General features: G+C 40.7%; 1 protein-coding gene across 11 annotated transcripts in view; it reads right to left on the bottom strand.

Moving 5' to 3' along the window:
* Positions 1-26,430, bottom strand: part of HIVEP1 (HIVEP zinc finger 1) — a 104,249-nt gene that overhangs the window by 43,021 nt on the left and 34,798 nt on the right. The window contains exon 1 of one of the 11 annotated variants that reach the window (XM_020815968.3): positions 9,817-20,780. The exons of 9 other annotated variants lie outside the window; for them this stretch is intronic. In XM_020815968.3, coding sequence (XP_020671627.3) covers positions 9,817-9,853 — 37 coding nt within the window. In that variant the 5' untranslated portion in view covers positions 9,854-20,780. Of the gene's footprint in view, positions 1-9,816; positions 20,781-26,430 lie in introns of those variants that run through there. One more of the 11 variants, XM_020815969.3, reaches the window with a different exon arrangement.

Raw genomic sequence — 26,430 nt, 5'->3', positions numbered from 1 at the left:
TTCATGAGTAGAATGTCTTTAAACATTCTCACTAGACATACCAAAGAATGGGATAAAAAAGAACTTCAGTTACTAAGCACATCTAATTTTTCTATTAAATTGTGAATCATCTTGAGTATAGATTCTGCACTAGGTGGGAAATAAATGGTTCTAAAGTTCTGATGGAAGCAAAATACACTGTATTATCTAGCAACAAATAGAGGTGCTGGTATTGTATTAATCTTTCATTTATTTCCAGTAGTCTGTATCACTGAAATGAACCAAAGATAAAGGACTATGGAGGTTGTATTCCAATATCTGGAGGTTCAAAAGTTTTCTACCCCATGACAGGCCATGAGCAAAGTCTTTCTGGTGTAGCAGAAGGATATGCTATGGGCCAAAACTATAATACTATGTACACTTAGTCAAATACCTAGGGGCTCTACGTATATCACTGGCTATATCTTATTTCTCCACATGCTTGATCGTTACAACCTACAGAGTGTATTTAACATTGCACTCATTATGATTTGCCATAGGATATGAGAGAATAGATGGAACCAGGCTAATGATATTTTAAAGAATACAGTATCTTGAAACTTCGAGATTGCAAAGCCACATAGGCTCTTTATTTTCAGCAACTGCTTCTCCATTCAGGGCCAAGAGTTTGCACAACCACAGTAACAGATGGACTGGCCAGGTATAACTCAAGCTCTGTCTGTTAGAAAGTTCACTGGAAAGCTTTATCCCCTCCTTAATGTTTGCACAATGGTCCTCTCCTTGTATTCCCATTCACAAGAACTGGCACATGCAACTGACTCCAAATATATCCAGAATGCCTATGCTTGAAAAAGAAAAGAGACTGAGCACACCAACATTTGGCTCATAAGGAGCTACTGCTTAGGATTAATATACTTAAACCTGTTCTGTTGTGCAATTAAAGAGTGGAACTTTTAGAGATGAATTGCCATAAGTTGGGAAATTTCCACAGATCTTATCTGTTGCATGCTGAGTCACACGACGGGGATTTCTTAACCTGTGGTAAAGGCTTCCAAAAGTTACTCCATTTGTGTAACTCTGCAACAGGATTTCAGCCTCAGCGCATCAAACTGTAAAACTATGCACAGTGATTTCTATAATGGGCTCTCTATCTTTTTCTTAATTGTTAATACAATTAATAGTTTCCTCTCATGTAATGCCAATGTTTTTAAAACAGCATCTTCTTCTGTAGTCTTGCCAAAAATGCTGCCACTGAATCTGGAAGAGAAGGTGTTCTCACATAATTGGCTCTAAAACCAATAATACACTTCCAAAATAGATTTGATTAAAATTTTAAAAGTTGGAATTCTTTTATGATTTAAGCAAAAAAGATTTTTTAAATTTAAATCATGATTTAAATCAAACTGATTTTAAACAATCATTGATTTGTATCCACCCTGATTGCTACTTTAAAAAACCTCCTATCCGATAATTTGTATGGTCTGTGAGTAACTTACTTGTTTCAGTGAAAGCCATGGTTTCAGGGTTATAAAGACTAAAGATGGTGCCAAAAATTGATGTGTTCAAAGAAACAAAGATGTCTGCACCATGTTAGAATTACCACTAGGAGTCAGCTTTGTACAGGTCAGAACTAATACCAGACATTATGTAGCATACAAGAAATAGTGGATAAAACACCAATAGTACTCAAATTATCACTCACTTCTGGCACATCCATGAAACAACCACCACCATGTTTTACTAAAAGCCAGAGTGAATACCTGCCCATTTCCCAAGAAAATAATCCTTGAAACCTCTCAGGTGATATGAGTTCACACATCACTCTAAACTACATGATGCAAAATGTGGAAACTTTGCCTTTATGATAAAACACTTGCCCCTTTTTATTACAGCAATTCTCTTTACACTGAAGAAAAGGGGTGCTTATCTGTGCCTCTACAAAACATTTCTCCCAAACACTCCTTCCTTGATGCTCCTGTATTTCTGATACCAATAAGTAGCCTAGATCTAATGGCTTCACAAGGATACAGAACTAAGGAATAGGGAGAGAAAGCAGCGGAGAGCATTCAGAAGGAAACTGTAGTAGAGGGAAAATTTAGCACCCATTTCCCCAAGTCCTTCAGTGCAGTGAAGTATCATAATTATCAAAATAAAGATTACACACAACTACAGTATAATTTGAAGTCTGACTACAGTAAAAGAAACTGGAACCTTACTGTAGTGGCTATAATGATATGATAGCTAGGAAGCTGAACAATGACCTGGACCTATTCTAAAACTCAAATACTCTAAAAATAATATGTCTTCTAATATATAGGGAAAATTTTTCATTTGTGTTCCATTTCATGCTAAGATCACTGAATCACCAAGAAGCTGCTTCAAAGCCAAAAGAGAAGCCACCGCATAAGCATACCATGAAGGCATTCAACATTATCAGGTTAACATCACTATTACACTGTACAGTGGTGCCTCGCTTGACAATGTTAATTCGTTCCAGCGAAATCACTGTAGAGCAAAAATATCAAACGAAATAAAAAAGCCCATTGAAACGGATTAAAACCCGGTTAATGCATTCCAATGGGCTGAAAACTCACCGTCCAGCGAAGATCCTCCATAGGGACGGCCATTTTCCATCCCTGTGCAGCGGGGAATCCATCTCTAAGCACAGCGGGGGGCCATTTTCTTCAGCCGGCGGCCATTTTGAAACCCAACGATCAGCTGTTTTTGATCATCGTAAAGCGAAAATCGGTTCCCGAAGCAGGGAACCAATGGTTGCTAAGTGAAATTCCTCATTTAAACCATCATTTTGCGATCGCAAAAACCTCATCGTAAAGCGATTTCCTCATTAAGCGAGGCAATCGTTAAGTGGGCCACGACTGTAAATGTATTCAACACTACAGCTACAGTACAACTGTGACTGTGGAACATTATCAAGGAACATCCACCTTTACTAATCACCTGTTGAAAATCTGCGGATGAACTTACAACACAATGTATTCTCAAAGGCTTTCACGGTCGGGATCTGATGGTTGTTGTGGGTTTCTCGGGCTCTTTGGCCGTGTTCTGAAGGTTGTTCTTCCTAACGCTTCACCAGTCTCTGTGGCCGGCAATGATCCCTGGTCCCACAAGGACCATGGATCATTGCACAAAAAAGACCAGCTAAAGACACCCATCAATCACAGTGACAGATAATCTCTCCCCCTTATCACAACAATACATCCACAACAAAAACATACTGATCACATCATCACCCTATCTCCTGAAAAGGACAAAAGCTGTTCCCACAGCTATAAATACTCAACTATCTAACAAACAATAACACAGCATGGACAGAGTTCCTACTCCAGTCCTCTGAAGATGCCAGCCACAGAGACTGGCAAAACGACAGGAAGAACCACCTTCAGAACACGGCCAAAGAGCTCGAAAAACCCACAACAACCATTACAACACAATGTTGCCACAAACTCCGTGACATCTGCAGTTTTATGCATCATGTTTAGCAGTCCTATAGATTCAGCAGGTGTTCTAAATAGACAAGTCAGAGCAGCTGTAAAACAGAATTGGGAAATCTGCATCCATTGACATTAGACTACATCTGCCCTCATCCCTGACCACGCTCACTGGGGCTGATGCGAGTTGTAGTCCAATGTAATGCAGAAGGCCCCATGCTTTAGCTACAGCTTTACACTTCTCTCTAGACATCTATCTGGTCTGATACAAACAAGTAAATTAGTACACATCAGTAATACAAATGAGTAAACCAATACAAGAGTAAATTATGTGTGTATGTATACATTAGCATGTGTGCATACCGGAACCTGCAGATACCCAAGCCTAAACAGTTTTCTTTCCAAGCTCTTCCAGAAAGAAGAGCCTGAAGTAGCTATACCCTTGAGTGATGTAAACATTGAAGGTTTTCCAAATATATTACATTTCGGTTTGGCATAGTGCTTTGGAGTGTCATGACTACTTTCACATGCATGCAACATCTGATCATGCTTGAATGCTTCCCCCACTTGATCCAAAAATTACAAGCATGATAACAAATCATGATTTTTCACATGCATTCATCAGAATCTACCAGTTTTCTGTTCCTCAAATAAACCTCTCCTGCTAAAACCTCAGGGAGGAGCCCTGCCTGCAACAATGCCTCTCCTGCTAAACTGAGGAAGCAGGGGCTATAAAAACTTAACACAGGGATTTCAAAGAAAACTCTTGTCCACATGATTAGGTGCCTGATAATTCTCCTTCCCCTCAATGCTAGCTGATCAACTTTGAAGGCAAATGTTTCTGTCACATTGCCACCACTGCCAGAAGAGTAACTTCCCACTCTCAAGTCTCCAATCTAAGGACTATTCAAAATTCCTTTGGCAAGTTGGCTAGCAACTAAAAGTCCCTTTCAAGATGGTGCTGATCACCATAAATATTTATCTAGGAAACTAGTGCTTTACTCTACTTTAATTTTCTCATCATATGATGTACCAAGTACATTAAAAATATTGCTGACATACTGCTAAAGTAGACATTCACTAACAATGATTTTTAAATGGTCCTAGTGAATGAAGAAAGAGATTTAAAACGTCTTCTTATCCCGAGGAAAGAAATCCCCATATTTTAAAATTTTTGATTCTCTCTGTTAAGAGTGTCCCTGGGATCACTGTCTCCAAGAAGCTGAACCTTCACCAATGAAGAGTCTAAAGCCATAGAATTATAGAATTGTTGTAGGGTTGGATGGGACCTTGGAGGTCTTCTAGTTCAAAGGAATGTTTTAAAGTATACTTATCTGGATCTACATATGTCTAGTCAGAAAACGATCATGTCAGTCTATTGCAGAAAACAGTCTTTTAAAGACCTACATTTACTGAATAAAAGTGCATTTACAGACAGTAGCTGATCGCTTTAGAAGCACTTGTGCAGGTATTATCTTCAAATAGCTTATATTCTAAATATATACACAGGAATATGCAAAAACAAATAAGGTCAAAACTGAATGCTAGTCTGTAATCAAGCAAAAGATGAAAATGAAAAATTGTGACAGACTCCAGTTCTTTACCAACTGGCTCCATGTCCCTCCACATATGCAAGACCCTCTGTGCTCCTAACAGCTAATAGCTCAGTGTGCCTAATTGTGCTGACCCTAGCTCACAAAAGACAATGCCACATTCAGTATGTTAATGTTGCAAGGTGACACAAATCTTTGCATTTTAACAAGCTGGGGTAAAAGGAACTCTTTGCCCTCTCATTCCCAGAACCACTGCAGAGGCTCACTTTCTAAATAGTCATGAAGTTTGTTCTCCAGTACAGTGGTACCCCGTTTCACAATTACCCCGGTAGACGAAATTATTCATTGTTTTCAACTTTAAATATTGTCTTTCACTGTTGTAAGCTGCCTTGGGTCCTTTTCAAGGAGGAAGGCGGGGTAAAAATATTTTAAATAAATAAATAAATAAATAAATTGTTTCACGATGAGTTTTTTGTGATTGCTATTGCAAAATGATGTTTCAATGGGGAAAATCTGCTTCACGTCGATCGGTTCCCTGCACTGGGAACTGATTTTTCGCTTCCCAACGATCAAAAACAACTCATTGTCAGGTTTTCAAAATGGCCGCCCGCTGTTATCCGGACGTAATTCCGGAAGACAGCAATCAAAAATGGCTTCCCCTATGGAGGATCCTCGCTGGACAATGAGGTATCGCCCACTGGAACACATTGAACCTGTTTTCAATGCATTTCAATGTTTTTTTTTCTTTCGCTTGATGACGATATTGCTTAACAGCGATTTTAACGGAATGGATTAACGTCGTCAAGGGGGCACCACTGTATATGTTGAAATATATCAGGTCTCAGCAAGGCTATACCAACAATGGGAAGAGTAAGACACTGCACATTACACTGTTCCTAGAAACATTTGTCCATACTGTTTCTAAACTTTTGGTAAAGCCCATATTATGATTAATTAACAGTTTTTAAGTTACATAAGCAGTTTTTTCCACTTGTTTTTCATTTGCCAAGACCCTCATCACAAACACAGCAAGGGAGTAAGGACATATGTCATAATATCTGTAATTTATATAAAACAATGTGCTGTATTATAGTAAGTTATAACCTATATGTTAAAATTGCCTTGCTAACAGTCATCCTGATTTTCTGTTCAACCCTTTATTCCAATGTTTGAATTGTGTCTACTTATCTTTATTACAGAATAGTAAATACTGTATAAAGAAGATTAACAGAAACACTGATAGTGTTAGGTATTTTTCCCATCCCATCCCCCCTGATAAGTAATATAGACATTAGGAACAGATTAGTAAAAGTTTTTATAATTGTTTTATTACATTATAAAAGAGCAAGCCTCCTAGGTCAGGTTGTGTTTTCTTTGAGTGTTCCATAGTTAACTATGTTTGCTCTGGACCACCCGATAACTCTAGTACAAAGAGAAAAGTAATGTTATTTAAACAACGAAAAAAATTCTCCCCTTCCCCATATTTAATCTAAGACAGGAAAGAAAGAAAGCTAATAAAAAACAATACTATCTACTGTCTTTCTGTGGCTATCCTGAAACCGATATATAAATTGCACAAAAATTTCAATGGAAATGAGTTACACAACAGAAAAGGTAAAAAAGAGAAGAAAACCCAGTTGGGGTATCTGCAATCTGATGGCACAAGAGATGCAATAAAAATGGACTAGGCTTCAAGTACAGAAGAGAAAAAAAAATCTGCCATGCAATTCATTCATTCCAGCCTGAACTTCATAAAAAGTGTTTTAAAAAATTCACAATGAATTTTTTTTCACAATGAAATCCCTGAAATAGGCAAACCCTTCATAGTGCTCATAAAGCATAATATATTTGCATGCTTCCTGACTTCTAAAAAAATTAGGTCAGTGATATCCCAAGGAACAGGGCACTCCAGAGACACACCTTGACTTATTACCTCATGCAGGAGGACATGGATGGATGCCAAGCAAAGACGGAGGTGCTCTTCAGTTCTGTCCCAGCTATGCTATACAATTGGACTAGGGCATGGAAATTCCAATCAGTATCATTCACTCCTTATTCTAATGGCCAGGATTTGAGGAAACAGTAACATGTTCTCCAGACTTGTTTAATCCATCAGGAGTCTGGCTTGGCATACAGAGTATGCCATACCCTGAACAGATTCTTCCCTCAGCTTACCCCCTTTTCCTTTTAGCAAGCTTACTCTAGGCCACCGTAACAGTGGGCCCAGACAGAAGTACTTCTGTATTTACACTGTCTTAGATACAGTCTTGGCCAAAGCCAGAGGCCAATGCATGTGTTTAACTAAGTGGTGTTCACCGTAACAAATGTATAAATTCCTGTACCACATGGAAGACCAAGAAAGCTGAAAGGAAAAGCAGAGTCATCAAGTCTGTACACCTGACAATTTTTTCCCATTTCAGCTATAATACCTCCATCAGCTTTGTGTTTTTCCATGTTCTTATTAAAATTCTCACTACTGGGAAAGACTCTTATTCACAACACCCTAGAAATATCTAATACTTCTGCACATTCCATAAATCAGGAATAATTTTACTCACATACAGACTCTAGTTTACAAATCAGCACTCATTCTAAAGATATACTTCAGGGTTTAACACAATGAGAATCATAGGCTTTGGAGGCAGTACATGGATTTCTGGTTTCTTTGGAGTACTGAAACACATGGGATTAAAAGACTGGTGAAGAACAGTAAATGCACTGACACAAACAGCAAGATTCAGGTGGCACACAGAAGTCCGGTTCACAGCCTTTTCACATGCTAAGAACAACCCAGACTCTCCTATTTCTAAGATCTTAAACATGGAAATCCCCTGTATTCATATTTCTGATGTAGCAACCTAGACACAATCACTTAAACAACAACTTGGAATTCTAACACGTTCTCCTAAGTATTCTCATAAATCAAAATGCAATCCAGTCAGATTCACAGTATTGCCCATTCAAAATATACAGTATATTATCACAAAGGAACTTCTACAAATCCATTAAGCTTCAGAGGAACTTTGTAACTAAATCAGGAGATGTGTTATGCACTGTTTCCTTTCCACAGGAAGTATTTACTGAAATCCTACATTGTCAAAGGTCACTGTCAAACAAACAATTCATTCTTTGTTTTCAGCTGCATGTGCTTAGGCTAGCCAAAAATAATGTTAGGGTCAAGTAACACAATCTTGATTTTGATTCATCTGCCAAATAACACCCATTATCCTAGCTAATATCCAGTCAAAAATACTTAAGGAATGTCTTCCAAGAAAAACTAATATTACAGATTCCTATGTCCTTAAATAAGCAATATAAGTAATAAAATAATTCATTATGGTTGTTAAAAGATTTTACTTTTAGAATATTCTTTTTTAAAATAGAAAGCATTCTTTAGATAACACTTGAAAGCTATGAGAAATATTCACAGGGGCTGTAAAAATGAATCAATTGAAATAAAAAGGCACTATATACAGAACTATATTATGTTGGAATAAATCATACAAAGAAATCCTACAAGCCCCACAGCACTTAATATTCTTTCCAAAGTGTTAATAAAGTGCCAGTAGACGTGATACCCAGCATAACATATACACAAGCACATGCATTCACATTAGGCTAGATATTACTAAGCAAGCTTGTAGAAGACTCCTGATTGCCAAGGAATAACATATACTTAGCTACATACCATTTCCTAATAGAAAAGTCATCTGACCACAGGATTCCATTATTTATTCTAATTTTGTTCTACTAGTTAGATTATAAAGTATTATATAACACTAGTGCAGTTAAGTCAGAGCCTGTGAGCCACCATCTGGCTTACATTCACACATTTTTGTGAACATTTATTTCATCTTTAAAAAAACCCACACATTTAAAGCGCTATAGCTAGAGTGCCATGGAGAAAAGTAAACCACTTTGAAGCTTTTTTTTTTCATTCTTCATTGTTAGTTGTTAAATTTTACTCATCAACTCTTATCTCTAACCATAAAAAGTACCTATTTTTAGCGAGTGTGTTTCACAAGTCAATGCCTGTTACTCTCACCGTACATATTAAGCAGACACTGCGCAAATTGAAATGGTTCATTTCATGTGGAGCAGGAGGAGATTTCCTCAACAAGGAGCATGATAACTGTTTTACAGAGCAATTCTAATACAATCAAATCCTAGTAATGAGTGTTTACATAATGGTAAAATAATCTTTACCATACACTGTACAAATTTACAATCACGGTGCATATATTGCCTCTCAAGATTTGTAGCACAGGGAGGAGAATTTTGTACAATTGCCATCTTTTCAAAGCCTCGCCTGCAGTTTCAACTGCCCTGGAAAGAATGTCAGTCAATCAAGAGCTGCCAACAAGAACAGCAAGGGTATAACTAATGGGCAGTAAAATGCTCTGTAGGTATAATGCAAGCTTGTTTCTGTCTCACACGACCTCTCTCATTCCCTATCTTTTGTCATCTATTGCAGATTTTTTTAAAAAAAATATTTGGTATATGGTCCCCATGCCATTACCAGAATACAGTCCAGCTCCGCATAACGAAGAACCAGTGAAGTTTGTTTGAAGCCAAAACAATTTCAAAATTCTCCCAAGCAAAGTTAGACAAATATCAGGGTGTACTATTATAGGCTGCCATGGAACAAAACGGTTACAAGGAAAGCATTAGGTCTCAAGACTGATGAAGATTTAAAAGAAAAGGACATTATTCACAATGGAAGATCCAAGAGCATTAAAAAAGACCCGATTAGCAACAGCTATTTTTGTTCCGCTACTCAGTGAGTATGCTGGAATAAATGACTGAAGGAGGGGAGGGGGGGCAGAAGAACTTACCAAAGCAGACAAAGCCTTCTTCTGTCACTTCTTCCATTCATGCTAAAAATCTCTCAATGACTAACCTCTTGGGCTGGCACAACCCTTACTGAACCAAGATAATGTTTACTAACAGTCACAATATAAACACAGCTTGATTTCTGGTTATGTGTAAATCAATCAATCAAATCAAATACATTTTTTGTCATTGTAAGTATATACGTAGTATACACATACAATGAAATTCACTACAGACACCCAGAAACCAGAACCACATGCACACACATAAAAAAAAACTCCAAACACTCCCCACCCACTAAAAATCCCCCACTAAAAAGCTATATTCCTGCATAGTACTTTCACTACAGGCAATTCCTAAAACAGCCTTTTACCAGAAGGAAAAATATTGAACTGTCATAATCAAATCTGCATATTAAAAATTTGATCATATGAGAGCCAGATCTGTAGGAGCTGCTAAGTATAGATATCACATGTAAATTATCCTTTCCATTATGTCCCCCATAATATTGTAAACTTCTCCCTTAGCAAAGAAAGGGGAAGCGACATTGCTTGAAGGATCTAATCCAAATAATACATAATCTTCCTCCTAACACACTCATATTCACTGCTTTATTCCTTTTCCTGGAGTCTATTATAATTAGAGAGCCTTTTAACGATCACATTACCCGACAGCTGACAGGTCATTCCCCATTATCAGTGCCATAATACACCTGAATTGCCCTGCCACTTCATGCTATATTCAGAAAGCAATTCTAAGACGTAATCTCTCACAGGCTTAGGGATCCTAGGAATCCTCCCCCGCTATCTCTCCATGGCAACAGTAGCTACAGTAAAGACAGTCCACCTCTTACGCAAGCAAATGAATATGAAACACTGCCAAGAGGCCACAAATGCCAGCAGTCAAAACATCACTCTCACCCCTCCCTGTTTAAATTGTTGCCTTAAAGAAACAGCAATCTATTTTTAATGTTCATATAGGAAGAGCGTGTGTGTGTGTGCGTGCGTGCGCACACACACACACACACACACACACACACACACACACACACACACACACACAGAGAGAGAGAGAGATCAGCATCTGATGAGATGGGAGAAGGAGGCATGCCAAAGAGAAGACAGCAAAGGAAAGCTGCATGTTCTTTCAAAGTAGACAAAATGCATTGTAGGCAGGAAGAATCCACTTGCAAAAACAGATCTCTTTTCCCTTCTGAAGGGAACTCTTCATTATAGGTATGTCAAGAGCAGAGCATTTTAATCCTTGTGTGTGGAGACAATTTTAAGAGGCTATAATATCAATTTGTGATTTTTAAAAAATACAAAAGCAGAAATGAGATAAAAAGAGAGGAGAGGGGACACAGAGAGAATACATGACAAATAATGGACTGTTTCATAAACTTATCCGAACTACAGTATATTTTAATGTATACTTTAAAAAAAAAACAGTAGCAAACAAGATTCTCAAATCAGATCATCTAAAAAATCTTCTTATAATATTCTGGATGAACTTAAGAAGGAACTCCAGGGGACCCTCAGATATTAGAAAAACTTCAGCACTATATTAAAAACACCAGCTCAAGAGATTTTTTACCCCCTTTCAAAGGTACATCTTTAAATAAACAGACAGACTTGGAATTGGACCTTTGACACAAATTTTGCCATAACTACCTTTTGGCAAATTTCTGAGGTCCCAGGTTTGGAAACAGGTTCAGTCCAGACACTTATTGTTATGCTTTGAGCCATTGAACTCAATCGAACAAGTCAGTCGTGACTCATGTTAAGTCACATACAGTTGGTCAATATGTGGCTCCCAGCCCCACAGAAATAGAGAGAAAATAGCATGGAATAGCTCCAGATACCTCAGGGGGCTACTGGCTGGGGGCATGAGGCATGTTATGGTCCATCCCACCGAGGTCTGGGGAGAGTGAAAGCTGGCAACTGGCAACCCTGGGCAACTCTGAAGCACAATTAAATTTGATTCCAACGCAGTTTACTCACACTCACGAACTGTCCACATACAGTTGAAATCCCATAGAGATAAGGTACTCACTAGAAGAGCAAAAGAAGCTAGGATACTCTTCTCCTTCCCTGGTGCTGTTAAAAAAATCTGCACTTAATGGAGCCACATGCAAGGTCTACCAGAGCTCTCTGAGCAACTGAGCAGACATCAGCAGCATCTCCCAATTTTTGCAATTGCATTTCAACTGAATCATCCTTATCCTGTCCATAAAAAGGTAAAGGTAAAGGTTCCCCTTGATAATATTTGTCCAGTCGTGTTTGACTCTAGGGGGCGGTGCTCATCCCCATTTCCAAGCCATAGAACCAGCGTTTGTCTGAAGACAATCTTCCATGGTTACATGGCCAGTGCGACTTAGTCACGGAACGCTGTTACCTTCCCACCATGGTGGTCCCTATTTATCTACTTGCATTTACATGCTTTCAAACCGCTAGGTTGGCGGGAGCTGGGACAAGCAACAGGAGCTCACTCCGTCGCGTGGATTCGATCTTACGACTGCTTGGTCTTTTGACCCTGCATAACTGATTCCAAACAGTGGGTCAGCATTCTTTTGTTTCAACAAAAAATTAAAATAGAACTGTGTGGTCCCTGTATGCAATTCAGTCAAAAGTGGGTGATATCTTTCTTAGACCACACAAAAAAATCACAACTATATAATAAAATAACAAACATATCACTCACCCTTGTTTTCAACTGTGCACAAAGACCACAAAACATTTATTCTTTTTCGTTATCCTATACTGGGGGCAACATTTTCATTCAGCTGCTAGATAACACTTCTAATGTGGATACCTGCTTACTTTGTGTGTAGAGTCGACTAAATTTTATCCCAAAGTCTTATCCCAAAGTCGTTGCTACAGGATTTGTCACATTGTGTACCTTTATTCCTAGCCAAAAAGGAACCATGTGTTTTGATTCAGGGCTATGGGGGAGGTGCTGAGTGAGTGGCAACCCTTTCTAATCAGATTGAGAATGACATTCTAATCCACACTGCCAGAGATGAAATCTGAAACCTGCCACCTCTGAACTGCTCCACTTTTGGAATCTGTTTTAAACAAGAATATCTCATCCACCTACCTAGTCATGGATTTTGGAACTTTTGTTTCTTTTGCACCACCCCGATTTCAGCAATGTCCATCCTAATGATCACTCATGCAGAATTGAAAACTAGCTTACACATGTGATTTTTGGTCTAACAAAGCTATCGCCTTACTCTTCTCTCCTGGTTCAACTTATTTGATTGAAATGGACAGTGAGAGCTAGGTGTCATCAGGATTTGCTGATGTCCCACTCCTTACTTTCTGCTGACATTTGGAGGCTTCATTTAAATGGTGCACTTGCAGACAGAATGGATTTCAAACAGAGCAATAATGTGTATACTAAAGGGTTAAAGTCGTTCCTCGTTATCATCTTCTTAAAAAGGAATTTAAAGGAGTTTACAAAACAACAACAAAAAACAGGAGAACAATATATCCATTTGTTATCCCAGAGAGCCTACCTAACCAAGCATGGTTAATAGTACTGAATTTACTATCTTTGTGGAATTCAGTAAGACTGAATTTCACCATCTCTTTCTCTCTCTCTCTCTCTCTCTCTCTCTCTCTCTCTCCAGGTCATTAATTAAGATGACCAGAGCAGTTTCATTTCCAGGTCTGGACCAGAATCCAGGCTGAAACAGATCTATATAATCAGTTTCATTCAGCAGTGTTCGAAGTTAGCCAAACTCTTCACTCCAAAAATGTACCGAAAAGGGGACTTTTGGAAGTGGCTGATGGTTGATTATAATTTGCTGGATCCAAGGAATCTCTCTTTGGAGTGGTGTTACAATTGGTCCTCTCAAAGTGGCCATCACCTCACTGTTAAAGGGGAACATTAGAAGTGAGTGGCAGGAAAAAAAATGCATATGGGGGTGCAGAAGAGGAGACATACCAATACTCTGACAAAAATAATCAATACATATTTGCAAGGTCAGCCAGTAGTTCACATACTGTAACTTTAACAGAACAGTAACAATGATGAGCAAAGCCAATAAACTTTTTAACAAGCTTCCTTGCAAAGGACCTTCAGTTTACTTGAATCCTAAAAAACAAAACAACCAAGTGGTCTTTCAAAACAAAAATCAAAAGCGAAATATACCACCCCATAACGTTTAAAAATTATTAGGGCAGTTGGCAATTTAATTATGCAGGCTACACACTGCCCCCTCCCTCCAGCAAGCTGGGTATGCAATTTACTGACCTTGGAAGGATGGAAGGCTGAGTGAACTCTGAGTCAGATAGCTGAACCCATCAGGATCAAACTCAAGTCCTAAGCATAGTCCTGACTGCAGCCTAACATTGCTCCACAAGGCTCCCTTCAGAGTCTCATGTGGCACGGCAATTTTTTATATCACACTCATCATTTATTTAAATACATAATCAGTATGGGACTAAGTGTTTGCTATTCCAGAATCCGACAGACCAAAACATGCATCATCCTGTTGTTACTAGGTATCGTGAAATAGAGGTGCACTGGAAAACAAAAGGTTTTAGGAGTATGACACCAAAATTATCACAGTAGTTTACAACTGGCCAGCAAACAGACAACTGGACATGAAACAGCTTTTTTCTTAAGGATTATATTATGAAATCTATTACTTCTTCCAAAGAGTAATTAAAAAAAAAAAACAAGAACAAAACAAAACTTGCATTAGCTAATAACAGCCAGGTTTTCTACCATACAACTGAAAATGAGCTATGAGTTTGTTAAGAACAAACACACAATAACCTGTCAGAATGTATTTAAGTCTCCCTTTGAAGACTGAAGAAGCAGATAATGACAGGATGTGTCACCTTAAATATAAACACTGGCATTCTTTAAGAAATTGGGGGAAAATGAATTTTCTTGAATGAAAATTGTAGTTAGAAGCTACAAAAAAGCCATTAAAAGCTGAAATAATCCCATGAAGGTGTTCTGAATGTAGAATTAGTTTAAAAAGTGTTTCCCTTAAACGCACAGTCTTAGAATGTGAGAAATATTGGCAGTGATCAGCTGAACATATTAATGTTGTCACAATAATTTTACAAGTTGTTTTGACGTCTATGTAAATATAAAAAATGCAACATTTGTATATAATGAAATACACTGTAGCACTGTAGTATCCAGAAAACAATAAATTCACAAATTATTGTACACCGAGTCATAATCACATTTTATAACAAGTAAAAATTTAGATGAATTTCAATTTGTTGGAAAAAAGCCAGTGCACTGGCTTGTTGTCTGTTCACTTCTGTTGACAGAAGATGCATATAAAGAAACTACAAGTCATTAGTGTGTTGCTTTTCTCTTTTGTTTGTTTTTCATAAAGTCTGAACATAGGCATACTAAGCCCTCTGGCCTCTCTGCCCTTTTTCTGGCTTGTTAGGGCAGAAATAAGAAAAGAGCTGGCTATGCATGAATCTTGACATCCTACAGTGATGCTTACAATATTTTGCCACTCTTGCTGAAAGCAGAAGCAATTGGAATGTGGGAGCCTGCACGCTGATTTGTCCATGGTAAATCATGGTTCCTACAGAGTCTTGATTTACCATTATGTCCAAAGGCCCTTAATCCAAGGCCCTAATCATACTAAACACACCACATGCTGATCAGTTTCTATTTTGCCTTACTACAAAACAGAATCTATGTTCCTTGGCAAACCATGGGTTACAATTGTTAAAAAGGGTTTAACAAGTTCTTCTGGACTGGCAGCAATGGTGGGGTGGAGAGAAGGCGGAAAAAAGACAGCCCACATTGAAGGCCAACAAAATAAACAAAGAACAGAGTACATCCCTTCATGTGGGATTTGGCCCCAAGTTAGGAAAATGTGGCAAAAGGTTGATGCTTTGGGTGGCAGCACATTGTTTAGCATGTGGTGAGCCACAGGGACCACATTGACCAAAACATTCCTTACCTCCTGTTGCCTTTTCAAGAAAATCAGGAGCAATACAAAGTTGTGTAATATAAACATTAGCCAGCATACTATGACATGCCAACGCAAAATCCTACTTTCTCAAATTTGCTATGGACACAGGCCTATAACAGCTATTTGCTTGCTTTTCTATCAGCACCACAATCCAATGTGGCTCACAAACAGTTAAAAACAAGCACAATTAAAACTTAACAAGTTATAACATTTTTTAAAAAAATTAACGATGACATGCTGCTAATGAAAACTGTTTCTCTGTTTAAAATTGGCATGTTTTTTTGTGACAACCTAATTGTTTTTCGTGGGAGGAAAGGCAGATTTGAAGCCAAGTGGGTTTAATGTAGTTAGCTTCATGGAATGCAACTCACCACAGACAAGTTGTTTGAATGTAAGTCTAACTGATGATGCATAAAAACACTCAGAAAAATAGAGATTTGCACAAGAAACAAAATGGACAGCAACCTGCAATAAAACTTGATTGTGTTCGGCTGTTAAAAGCTTGCCTTAAAAAGGGGGAGGGGAGTGTCTTTACCTGCGGCCTGAAGAATACTAAAGAGGGTGTCAATCTAGCCTTTCTAGGGAAGACATGCTACAGGCTGGGAGCAGCCACTTGAAGAGGCCCTCTCTTGTATCCTCACCAAACAAGCCAGTGAAGGCGATGGAACTAAGAGAAGGGCCTCTGCTGACCCTAAAACTCAGGCCAGCCCACACTGGAAGATAACAATCCTTCAGACATCCTGGACCCATGCTGTACAGTATATGGTGTTATAAGTCATAACCGGGCTCGGGTCAAGGAAGAGGAGTTACAATAGGTTCCATGGATGAGGGACTCAAGGGTCTCAGGGATTTTTCCCAAAGATACGCCCGAAGTGGCGGCAAGTGGAGCTGGAGAGCAGGCTTGGTTAATCTTTTACACTCCAGGCATGAATGAGTCTGGTGCCATTCCCCCAGACGAAATAAGCAGTGGTTGTGGCCGTTCGTGAAGGGGATCTTATTGGCACATGATGTACAGCACTTAAACAGGCCCGGAGAGGCCATAAAAATGGCGGGAACAGGAAGAAAAAAAAGGGGGGAATGGAGGGAAATCAGAACAAAAGGATCCCTCACAGAGAAACGTCCGAAACAAAAGAAGCAGATTAAGTCCGTAATCCAGAAGTCATAAACATTTATGGGTCCAAAAGATCCAAAAACCATAAGGTATAAGAATTTCGCTCTAGTAGGCGCTAAAGGAGTCCAATTTCAGCGGTGGCTAAAAGGAACTGAGGTATTACGGATGGGCAGAGCATGCGCACCACGGGGGAACGTTCTACTAATTACATGTCTTTAAGCTCTAGAACACTCCGAGGAGTCCTGCGCAGCCAGGTGCAGTCTAACTCATCTGTGTGCATTCACCGAGACCACGAAGAAGAACCAGCATTTGAAGCCTGGAAACAGACTGGCAGCCAGTGAAGTTGTTGCAATAGGAGAGTTATGAGTTCCCTATAACCATCCCCAGTCAGCAGTCTGAATGCAGCAATTTGAATCAGCTTGCACAGTTATGTACATGCAACTTTTAAAGTGAATTGGTTCAGCCCAGCCTGCGGACACCTGTTGGGTTCTCTTTCGTTACGTGGAAAAAATATATGTTTTGAAAGCCTGTTACATTGGTTTGGTCTAGAATTGTGGCAATCAGCCCCATGAATACAGCTATACTTCTTCCCCAGTAGATATGCATAACATTGTGCCTAAAATGTACTGCTGGATAACTCAGTCGTTTAGGTATCTGGCTGTGGAGCCAGTGTGAGTTTGATTCTCTAAGTGCCTCCTTAATAGGGGCTGGGCTCAATGATCCTATCTTCCAGCTCTGTAGTTTTAAGTTTATTATTTATTAGGTTGCTAATTTAACGAGGGATGGATGCACAGTAATGAATAAACACATATAGGATAGGTTCAAGTGAACTTGGGTGATATTCAATTGAAGTCTCTTCCTTCAGACAGCATTCAGCTGGTAAATGAAATTTCCAGCAACATCAGAAATGTTAGGACCTCAAAGTTTCAGGACCTGATGCATGTAGTTTACACACACGAACATCATGAATTATATTTACACTCAAACAGCTTGTTTGTGGTGAACTGCGTTCCATGCAACTAACTACATGGAACCACTTAGTCTGATACACAAACATGCCAATTTTCAAACAAAAGCCATGAAAATCACGGCATATTTTATTTTCCTCCATATGTGAGGACATAGCTCTATAGTCCTGTCAGTTTCAAAATAATCCTCAGACAACCACGTCACCACATACACACCACTAGTATGTCTACCAGAAAGGAGCTTAAATACCAGGGATTTCTTCTTCAATTAGTAGAAAGTACAGCTGCTGTGCCTCTTAAATTTAACCTTCTTCACTTTTATCTCCAGTATGTATACCAAATTCATTTAAGCTGGTTCCTATTCTGAAGGAAATGCCTAAACCTCTGTAACACACTACTGAGTCTTTCTAAATATGGGCAATGATGACGCATTCTTTCTCATATTGTCTTCTTTCAAGAGGCAGTTAAGGAAATGCCTCCCAACCCCCACTCTACTTACCTACCTAGATATAGCTTTCTTTTTGTTCTCCCAACTCCTATAGAATAGGACTACATTCTTCCAACTATCTTTTCAGCGAAAAGGTGGAAAATCCAGAAGCCATAAGTATTTCACTGTGTTTTGTGATTAGGAAATGCTACACTATACAGTGGTGCCTTGCATAATGAGTGCACCGTTTAACGACGAATCCGCACAGCGATGCGTTTTTTGTAGTCGCTAATGCGATCACATTGCGATGTTTAGATAGGCTAAACATCGCATTGTGATGATCGGTAAGTATTTCGCTTACTGATCTTCGCATTGCGATGTTTAGAAAACAGCTGATTGGCGGTTCCAAAATGGCCGCCGGATCAGCAAAATGGCTGCCCGCAGCGTTTTCGTGCCCTGCCCTCACTTACTGGGCAGCGAAAATGGCAGCCGGATGGGGGAATCTTCACTTACTGGTGAGTTTTTCCCCCATAGGAACGCATTAAACGGAGTTTAATGCGTTCCTATGGGGTTCCCCCCCCGCACAGCGACGAATCCAGATAGCGACGTTAATCCTGGAACGGATTAACGTCGCTATGCGGGGCACCACTGTATTCTAATAACTACCAGCCTTTTACTGAACCCAGGAAGGACAAGTCACTGTTAAAGAGTTTTGAGATTGAAAGCTAAATGGCAGAATTCAAAAACACAGCCCTTACGGTGTTTCATTACGCTTTAACTGCAGCAAGTAGTAACAGCATGGGAACCAGTATTGTACAGTGCTTGGAGTGCTGGACTAGGACTTCAGAAATCCTTGATGGAGTCTAGTCTCCACTGAACCATGGAACTCTACTGAGCCACTAGATGACTCCATGTCAGTCTGACCCACCTCACAGGATTATTGAAAAGATGGGGCAAAGGATGGGTGTACAGCAAGATAAATGTAACTAATGCAATAAATTAATAATAACTAGAAATGGGGACAAATATAAAAATGAATCGCTATTTTTTATGAATATAGCCAATTTGTCATATATTCATCGATTCATATTCATCAAATTTGAAGTCCTAACAAATATGATTTGACAAATATTTTCTCAGTTTTATATCTGTCGATTTGTCAATATTTATCTATATTCATTACCCTTTTTTGAGCCTCTCTATGCCATCTCTGAGCTTGTTGGTGCCAATCAGAAGCTCTGGCCAATCAGGAGATCCTGGATTGGCATGTTAAGCAGCCAATAGCACTGCTGATAGGGCTGTGAGGTGTACCTTTTACTGCAGCCATTTCCCACTTCTATTCTGATTCTCTCGAGAGTGAGAGCAGTTGCTGGTGCCTGTGCCATTCTTGTGGCTGTGCTTTCACTTCTGTGGCAGCAAAGCAAACACTTCTTTTTCTTATTTATTTCATTTCATTTATTTCATTAGTACAACTTTACTGGGAATTTGGGGAGGGATTTCTTTAGCAGATTTCAGTTAGCTTAGGCTACTTCTTTTTCGGAAGCTTGTGTTCAGGCACAGCAGGTGGGGGGAATTTGGTGTGTGACTGTCTGGAATCCCTTTCCCCAATTTAATTCCTGAGTGGTTGAGAGTGTATTCGGAGTGCTTCTAAAGCACCTTCAATAAATTCATTCTTATTTCATTAGATTGGGGGGGGGGCTTTGTTTAGGCAGGTCACATTTTAGTTAAACGATTTGTCTACTCCCCACCCTCATTTAAAAAATAAAATTTACACACTCTCTGACCTTCTCTAATCTATTATTATTAATTTTTCCTCTTAAGTTTTCCTTCCCCTTCCCTTTTTTTTTGTTTAGTTGGCTTGGCAGGAAGGTATAAGGGCATTTGAAAATGAAGGGAAGTCTCCACCACAGGGAATCGAAGGGAAAGAAGCCTGTGAAGCTGCATAGGCTGGCACCACCGCCACTGTTCCTCCTCTGGTGGCCTTGCAGGCAGGCGTGGAAGCAAAGCTTCCAGAGGTGCCCAAAGAACTGCTGCTCCTCTTTCTAGAGGAATCTGAGGAGATACTGGTTCCCAAAGATCTCCAATCCAAGTTGGAACCAGTAACGGCAGGGCAGGTTTCACATCCCCCCCACCCCTCTTCCCAGAGTCATCTCTTCCCTCCTCCCAGACCAGCAGCACCACTGCAACGCAGAGTTCCTCCCAGGCCAGCAGCAGTCAGAGGCAGGCAGTGGGTTGTCGTTTTGCAAAACTGGGCAGAAAGGCCCTGTGGGATCATTTCATGGCAGTCAACCCACAGCTGGCAGGCAGAAGGGCAAGGCCCAGGAGGCAGCCACTCGACTCGTCACCAAGACAACTGCCCTGCTCAGACTTCCACCATCCACCTTGGAAGCCCCGGCCTTCCGCTAGTTGCTGCATTTTTTTGCCGCCTGGTGTGACCCCCCTCATGGAGAACCCAAAGTTCTAGAGTGCTGCCCTCGCTCTATGACTCTGCGAGGGAGGTGGTCAGTGACCATCTTTCATGGCCATAGGGCCATAAGGTGCATGTCACGATGGACCTGTGGAGTGGAGGTCAGCATGGCTACCTGTCACTCACAGCACATTGGTGACACCAGAGCACCTGAGGAGTGGCAGGGCATCGGCAACAGGGGCGCAGGGGGAGGCCCTCGTCCTGCCCCCAGGCTACAGGTCCATTCTGCTGCAGGCACAGCACACGGAAGCTCAGGCGACAGGGAGGAACATTGCCGATGAGTTCCTGTCCCCACTGGACATCAGAAGGGGAGGTCAACCATGGCCACATGGTCAAAATGACTGTGATGCTATTGAAGACAAACTCTACTTTACTGCCAAATGCCTCGGTGCCCGCTGTGGCCAAACTCTTATTTCACTGCTAAACGCTTCAGTGCCCAATGGGGGCAAACTCTACGTTACTGCCAAATACCTCAGTGCCCAATGGGGGCAATCTCTACCTCAGTGCCACATGCCTCATTGCCTCCTGGGGGTAAACTATACTTCACTGCCAAATGTGATGCTGCTGAAGACAAAATCTACCTCAATGCCTCATGCCTGTGTGTGCCTGTCGGAGCCAAACTAAATTACAGTGGGATCTTGACTTGAGAACTTAATCCGTATTGGAAGGCGGTTCTCAAGTCAAAAAGTTCTCAGGTCAAATCTGCATTTCCCATAGGAATGCATTGAAAACCATTTGATCCGTATCTGCTCTTTTCTGTCCATAGAAACTAATGGGAAGCTGCTATTCCGCCTTCGACCACTAGAGGGGGATATTTTGTTTCTTTTTTGCTTAGGTCAAGAAAGGTTCAGGGAAGGCAGGGAAAATACAGTCCAGGCAGTACAAGTACCAGGCAGTCTGAAGACTGTCTCCCAATCCACTCTCTAAACACTGGGAGGAGTGAGGAAGCAGACAGGCACCCTTTTCACTGGCCAACAGTTAACTGAAAGTTCAAATGGTTGTTGTGGGTTTTTCGGGCTTCTTGGCCGTGTTCTGAAGGTGGTTCTTCCTAACGTTTCGCCAGTCTCTGTGGCCGGCATCTTCAGAGGACAGCAAACTGTGCTCTGGGTAAGGCTTGAGAGTGGAGTATTTATGGCTGTGAGAAGGCTTGTTTGTGAGAAGGCTATTGTCCTATCAGGAGATGGTTAATTAGTATGTTTTGTTGTGGCTGTATTGTTTTGATAAGGAGGGGAGATTATCTGTCCCTGTGGTTGATGGGTGTCATTAGCTGGTCTTTTGTGTGTAGTAATCCCCTGACCTTGTGGCTGGGTGGAGTTCATTGACCTTTTGCACTCTGTGTTTTTGAGAGCTGGGAGCCAGGTTTTGTTGAGTTTCAGACTTTCCTCCTTCCGGTTGAAGTTTTGTTGATGCTTGTGGATTTCAATGGCTTCCCTGTGCAGTCTGACGTAATGATTGCTGGTGTTGTCCAGTCTTTCAGTATTTTGAAATAGAATTTCATGTCCAGTTTGTTTTAGGGCATGTTCAGCTACTGCAGATTTTTCTGGTTGTTTTAGTCTGCAGTGTCTCTCATGTTCTTTGATTCTGGTGTGGATGCTTCGTTTTGTGGTTCCAATGTATACCTGGCCACAACTGCAAGGTATCCGGTATACTCCTGCAGTGGTGAGGGGGTCCCTTCTGTCCTTTGCTGACCGTAACATTTGTTGTATTTTTGTGGTGGGCTTGAATACTGTTTGTAAGTTGTGTTTTTCCAGAAGTTTCCCCATGCGGTCTGTGACCCCTTTGATGTATGGCAGAAATACTTTGTTTGTGGGTGGCTGTTTTTGTTCTTCAGTTCGGTGTTGTTTTCTTGGTTTGATGGCTCTTGTGATTTCATTTTTGGAGTAGCCATTTGCCTGTAGGGCCCAATTCAGGTGGTCGAGTTCAGTGTTGAGAAACTGAGGTTCACAGTTCCGATTTGCACGGTCTACCAGTGTTTTGATTATGCCTCTTTTTTGCCGTGGGTGGTGGTTGGAGTTTTTGTGTAGGTACCTGTCTGCACCCCAACGTCCTCCAACGAATTTGCAAGACAGAAGCTCTCCCACCTAGACTATACGGACTCCCCAAAATCCACAAGGACTCTACCCCACTCAGGCCCATTGTAAGTGCCATCGGCTCCCCAACATATGAATTAGCCAAACACCTAGCAACCCTTCTACAGACCCACATTGGAGAAACCTCATCCTACATCAAAGACTCAGGGCATTTCATAAGCAAGATCAGCACCCTAAAACTCAACCCAGGGGATAGACTGGTCAGTTTTGATGTAGTATCCCTGTTCACTAAAGTACCGGTAAAGGACACCCTGACACTCATCCAGCAGATATTCCCAGAAGACATCAAGGCCCTCTTCCAGCACTGCCTTACAACCAGCTATTTCCAGTGGGATAATGAATTCTACGAACAGACAGATGGAGTGGCCATGGGCAGCCCTCTCAGCCCGGTCATAGCAAATTTCTACATGGAGCATTTTGAGAAACTTGCCCTGGCTTCGGCACCCCTCGCACCCACAGTCTGGTTCCGATATGTGGATGACACCTTTACAATCTGGAGTCACGGAGAAGAAAAACTGGAAGAATTTCTCAACTATCTCAACAGCATCCACCCTAATATACAATTCACCATGGAAAAAGAAACAGCATGGACAACATGGACCTATGCTACTTAATGCGGAGACAGGGAAGCAGCCACCCCATGCCTCATTCCATTCCAGGTTCTTCTCCATGCCTGATCAGGCTTCACAGCACTACAGAAACATGAAAAGGAGAATTGGATAGTGCAGGAGTGTATGAAACACTTCCAACTGTCACACATGTGCACTGGAACCAATCCCCTGACATCACCAAAAGAAAAAGAAAAACAGATCAAAAGAGTACTTAGGTTTAGAGCCACCACTTCCAAAGCATCTGAATGCAAGTAGTTACACAGTTCATGTCCTGCCTCCAATCATAAACAAGCAGTTATCAGATACATGCCATCTTCCAAATCTTTGCTCCAACTCTGAAATGACAGAGTGCTAGATAACCAGACGGAGATAAATAGCTCTGCCCACCACTATGTATGATCACCAGTCAACTTTTCCCCACCCCTAATTTAACTTCCCCACGTCTGACAAGGTGGACTTTCAGCATTACCAAGCACCAAGAATTCTCACTGGCATTTTTTAAACCAAATATTCTAAAACTGTAATCTGTCCAGTGGTTTTTTGAGCTCAGAACACATGAGACCGTTAGTCCGATCTTACACTGCTGTATATAAGGATTGTGGTGCTGGAGGAGACTCTTGAGAGTCCCTTGGACTGCAAGGAGAACAAACCTATCCATTCTGAAGGAAATGAACCCTGAGTGGTCACTGGAAGGACAAATCTTGAAGCTGAGGCTCCAATACTTTGGCCATCTCCTGAGAAGAGAAGACTCCCTGGAAAAGACCCTGATGTTGGGAAAGTGTGAAGGCAGGAGGAGAAGGGGATGACAGAGGACGAGATGGTTGGACAGTATCATCGAAGCAACCAACATGACTTTGACCAAACTCCGGGAGGCAGTGGAAGACAGGAGGGCCTGGTGTGCTCTGGTCCATGGGGTCATGAAGAGTCAGACACGACTTAACGACTAAACAACAACAACAATACAAGGATCTGTCAATTTGGGCATTCACATAATATCAGGAACAGAGATGAATATGAACCTAGGTTGGGAGACTCAGCCAAATTCATTGCCATGCTTGCATGGGTTTTGTGCATGCATGGTGCCCTCCCCCGCTCCTGCACGCTCACCCACTCCTCAGGTGATGTGTGTTTCCCTCCCTGCCTCCCTAGTGTAACTATCCACTCAGCTTTTGCAGCATTCTCTTCCGTCTTCCGCCTCCTCCATCAGCCATCCACTCAGATGAGGAGGTGGGACAGGGATTCCTGCAGCGCTGTCCTTTGAGTAGGCAGCTGATGGAGAAGGCTGATAAATGAACCGGCACAAATCACAGTTCATGTTCATATCTATTAGAATAACTGCATCAAGTAAACAAAAATGAACGTTAAAGGCCAAATTAAAGAAATACATTTGGTATTATCTTCTTTAACCACATTAACACTAAGTTGTGACGTAATGGTAGTATATCTAAAACATTTGGGAAGGAGAGCTTAGTTTTGTTCATTCTAGATCTCCAGCCATTAATCAACCACATACAAACATGCAAAAAAGAGAAAGAATCTGGAGTCTTCAGACAGAATTCTTGTAGTCTTAATCTGGTAAAAGAAATCCAAAGTTGCAAACTTTAGAGTCAAAGCAAATCTTCTAAAGAATATATTAAATATTTAACATATTCAAGCATGTGTTTGTTTAAATGTATTCTTAAATGTTACATTTTCTTCAGTCAAATACAGAGAACTTCCCTCTTATTTTAATCCCATAAAGGATAGCCTAGCTCTTTGAAACCCTGGTTTCCTAACAGCCTATCTTCCAAACAGTGTAATTTTAACTCTGAATAAAAAGAACTGTTCCGTCTAATAAATTTTAACACCGACACGGCACTAAATACTAAAAGAGCAAAAATTTCCACAAGCTATGCAAATATGCTTGCTTCTCAAGGCATAAAGCTCAAGGCTGCTTTGCAAAGTTGGTGACAAAACAGTTTTGCTTCGCAGTAGTAAGGAAAAATAGTTAGCTTATGTTTTTATCTCCAGAAGTGCCCTTCTCTTAATCCTCGGTGTTCTCAGTGGTAATGTAGTGAAACTAGGGCTTGCAGGGCCACAGCGACAGAACATTTTGATTTACAGAGATGAGTGCATGATTGACCACTTCCTTTAGGCTTTTCTGAGCTTACTTGCAATCATCACAGCAGCTGATGGGGGAATGGAACAAAATAAATTATTCCATCAATGATACAACTGTTACTATATGAAGTATCTGGGGTGGCTCAGTCCTGAATGGAATCAGAATAGCTTTGCAATTAGTTTTTTAGGACCAATGAGCTTTATAAGAACATGCTCCCAGTAAGCCATCTTACTACTGTGTATAGATTGCATTTCTGATTCACTTGCTTTACTTTTCACATGTCTGAGGTTTATAGCATATCCAAACAGTATTTGATTGTGCCTGTGAGTATGTATTCCTACAGTAAGCCAAAGTTTGAAAGAGGAAGAATCTTGCTATCTCCTTACCACTGTGGATTATCAAAGTGACCATTAGAGATGGGGGTATTTGTATTTGTAGACATATACAAATATCCCCCCGCAGGTGGAAATAACGAGGGTCCGACCCCATGGGGCCAAGCAGTGCACTCACTGTTTGCCCGCTGCCACAGGTGCAGCAATGTCTCCCTATTGCGCTGTGCTCCACAATGGATTAGCCACTCCTGGCTGGAGGCGGGATGACAAGCCTCTCTGCCAGGTCACAGAGTGGCTAATCCATTGCAGAGCACAGCAACAATATCTGTTAATGTGGAATGGAAAGTTCACCAAACTATCCTATTTTCTCCACAGAAAAAAAGCAATTCAATTTTGTAGATTAGTTCTATAAATTAAAACTCACCAGCCAGTGGAAAGTGAGTTTTTTCCAGTGACAATCATTAAGAAATAAATCTTTTTATGTCTGAAGTTCTTTGGGGACTCAAGGTTAAAGGTGCTAACTAATTAGCACTTCTTATCAGTAGAA

This window comes from Pogona vitticeps, chromosome 4 (assembly GCF_051106095.1).
Source record: "Pogona vitticeps strain Pit_001003342236 chromosome 4, PviZW2.1, whole genome shotgun sequence".
In the NCBI taxonomy this organism is placed as follows: Eukaryota; Metazoa; Chordata; class Lepidosauria; order Squamata; family Agamidae; genus Pogona; species Pogona vitticeps.
The sequence above is the reverse complement of the archived record's forward strand: the minus strand, read 5'-3'. Positions and strand labels throughout refer to the sequence as shown.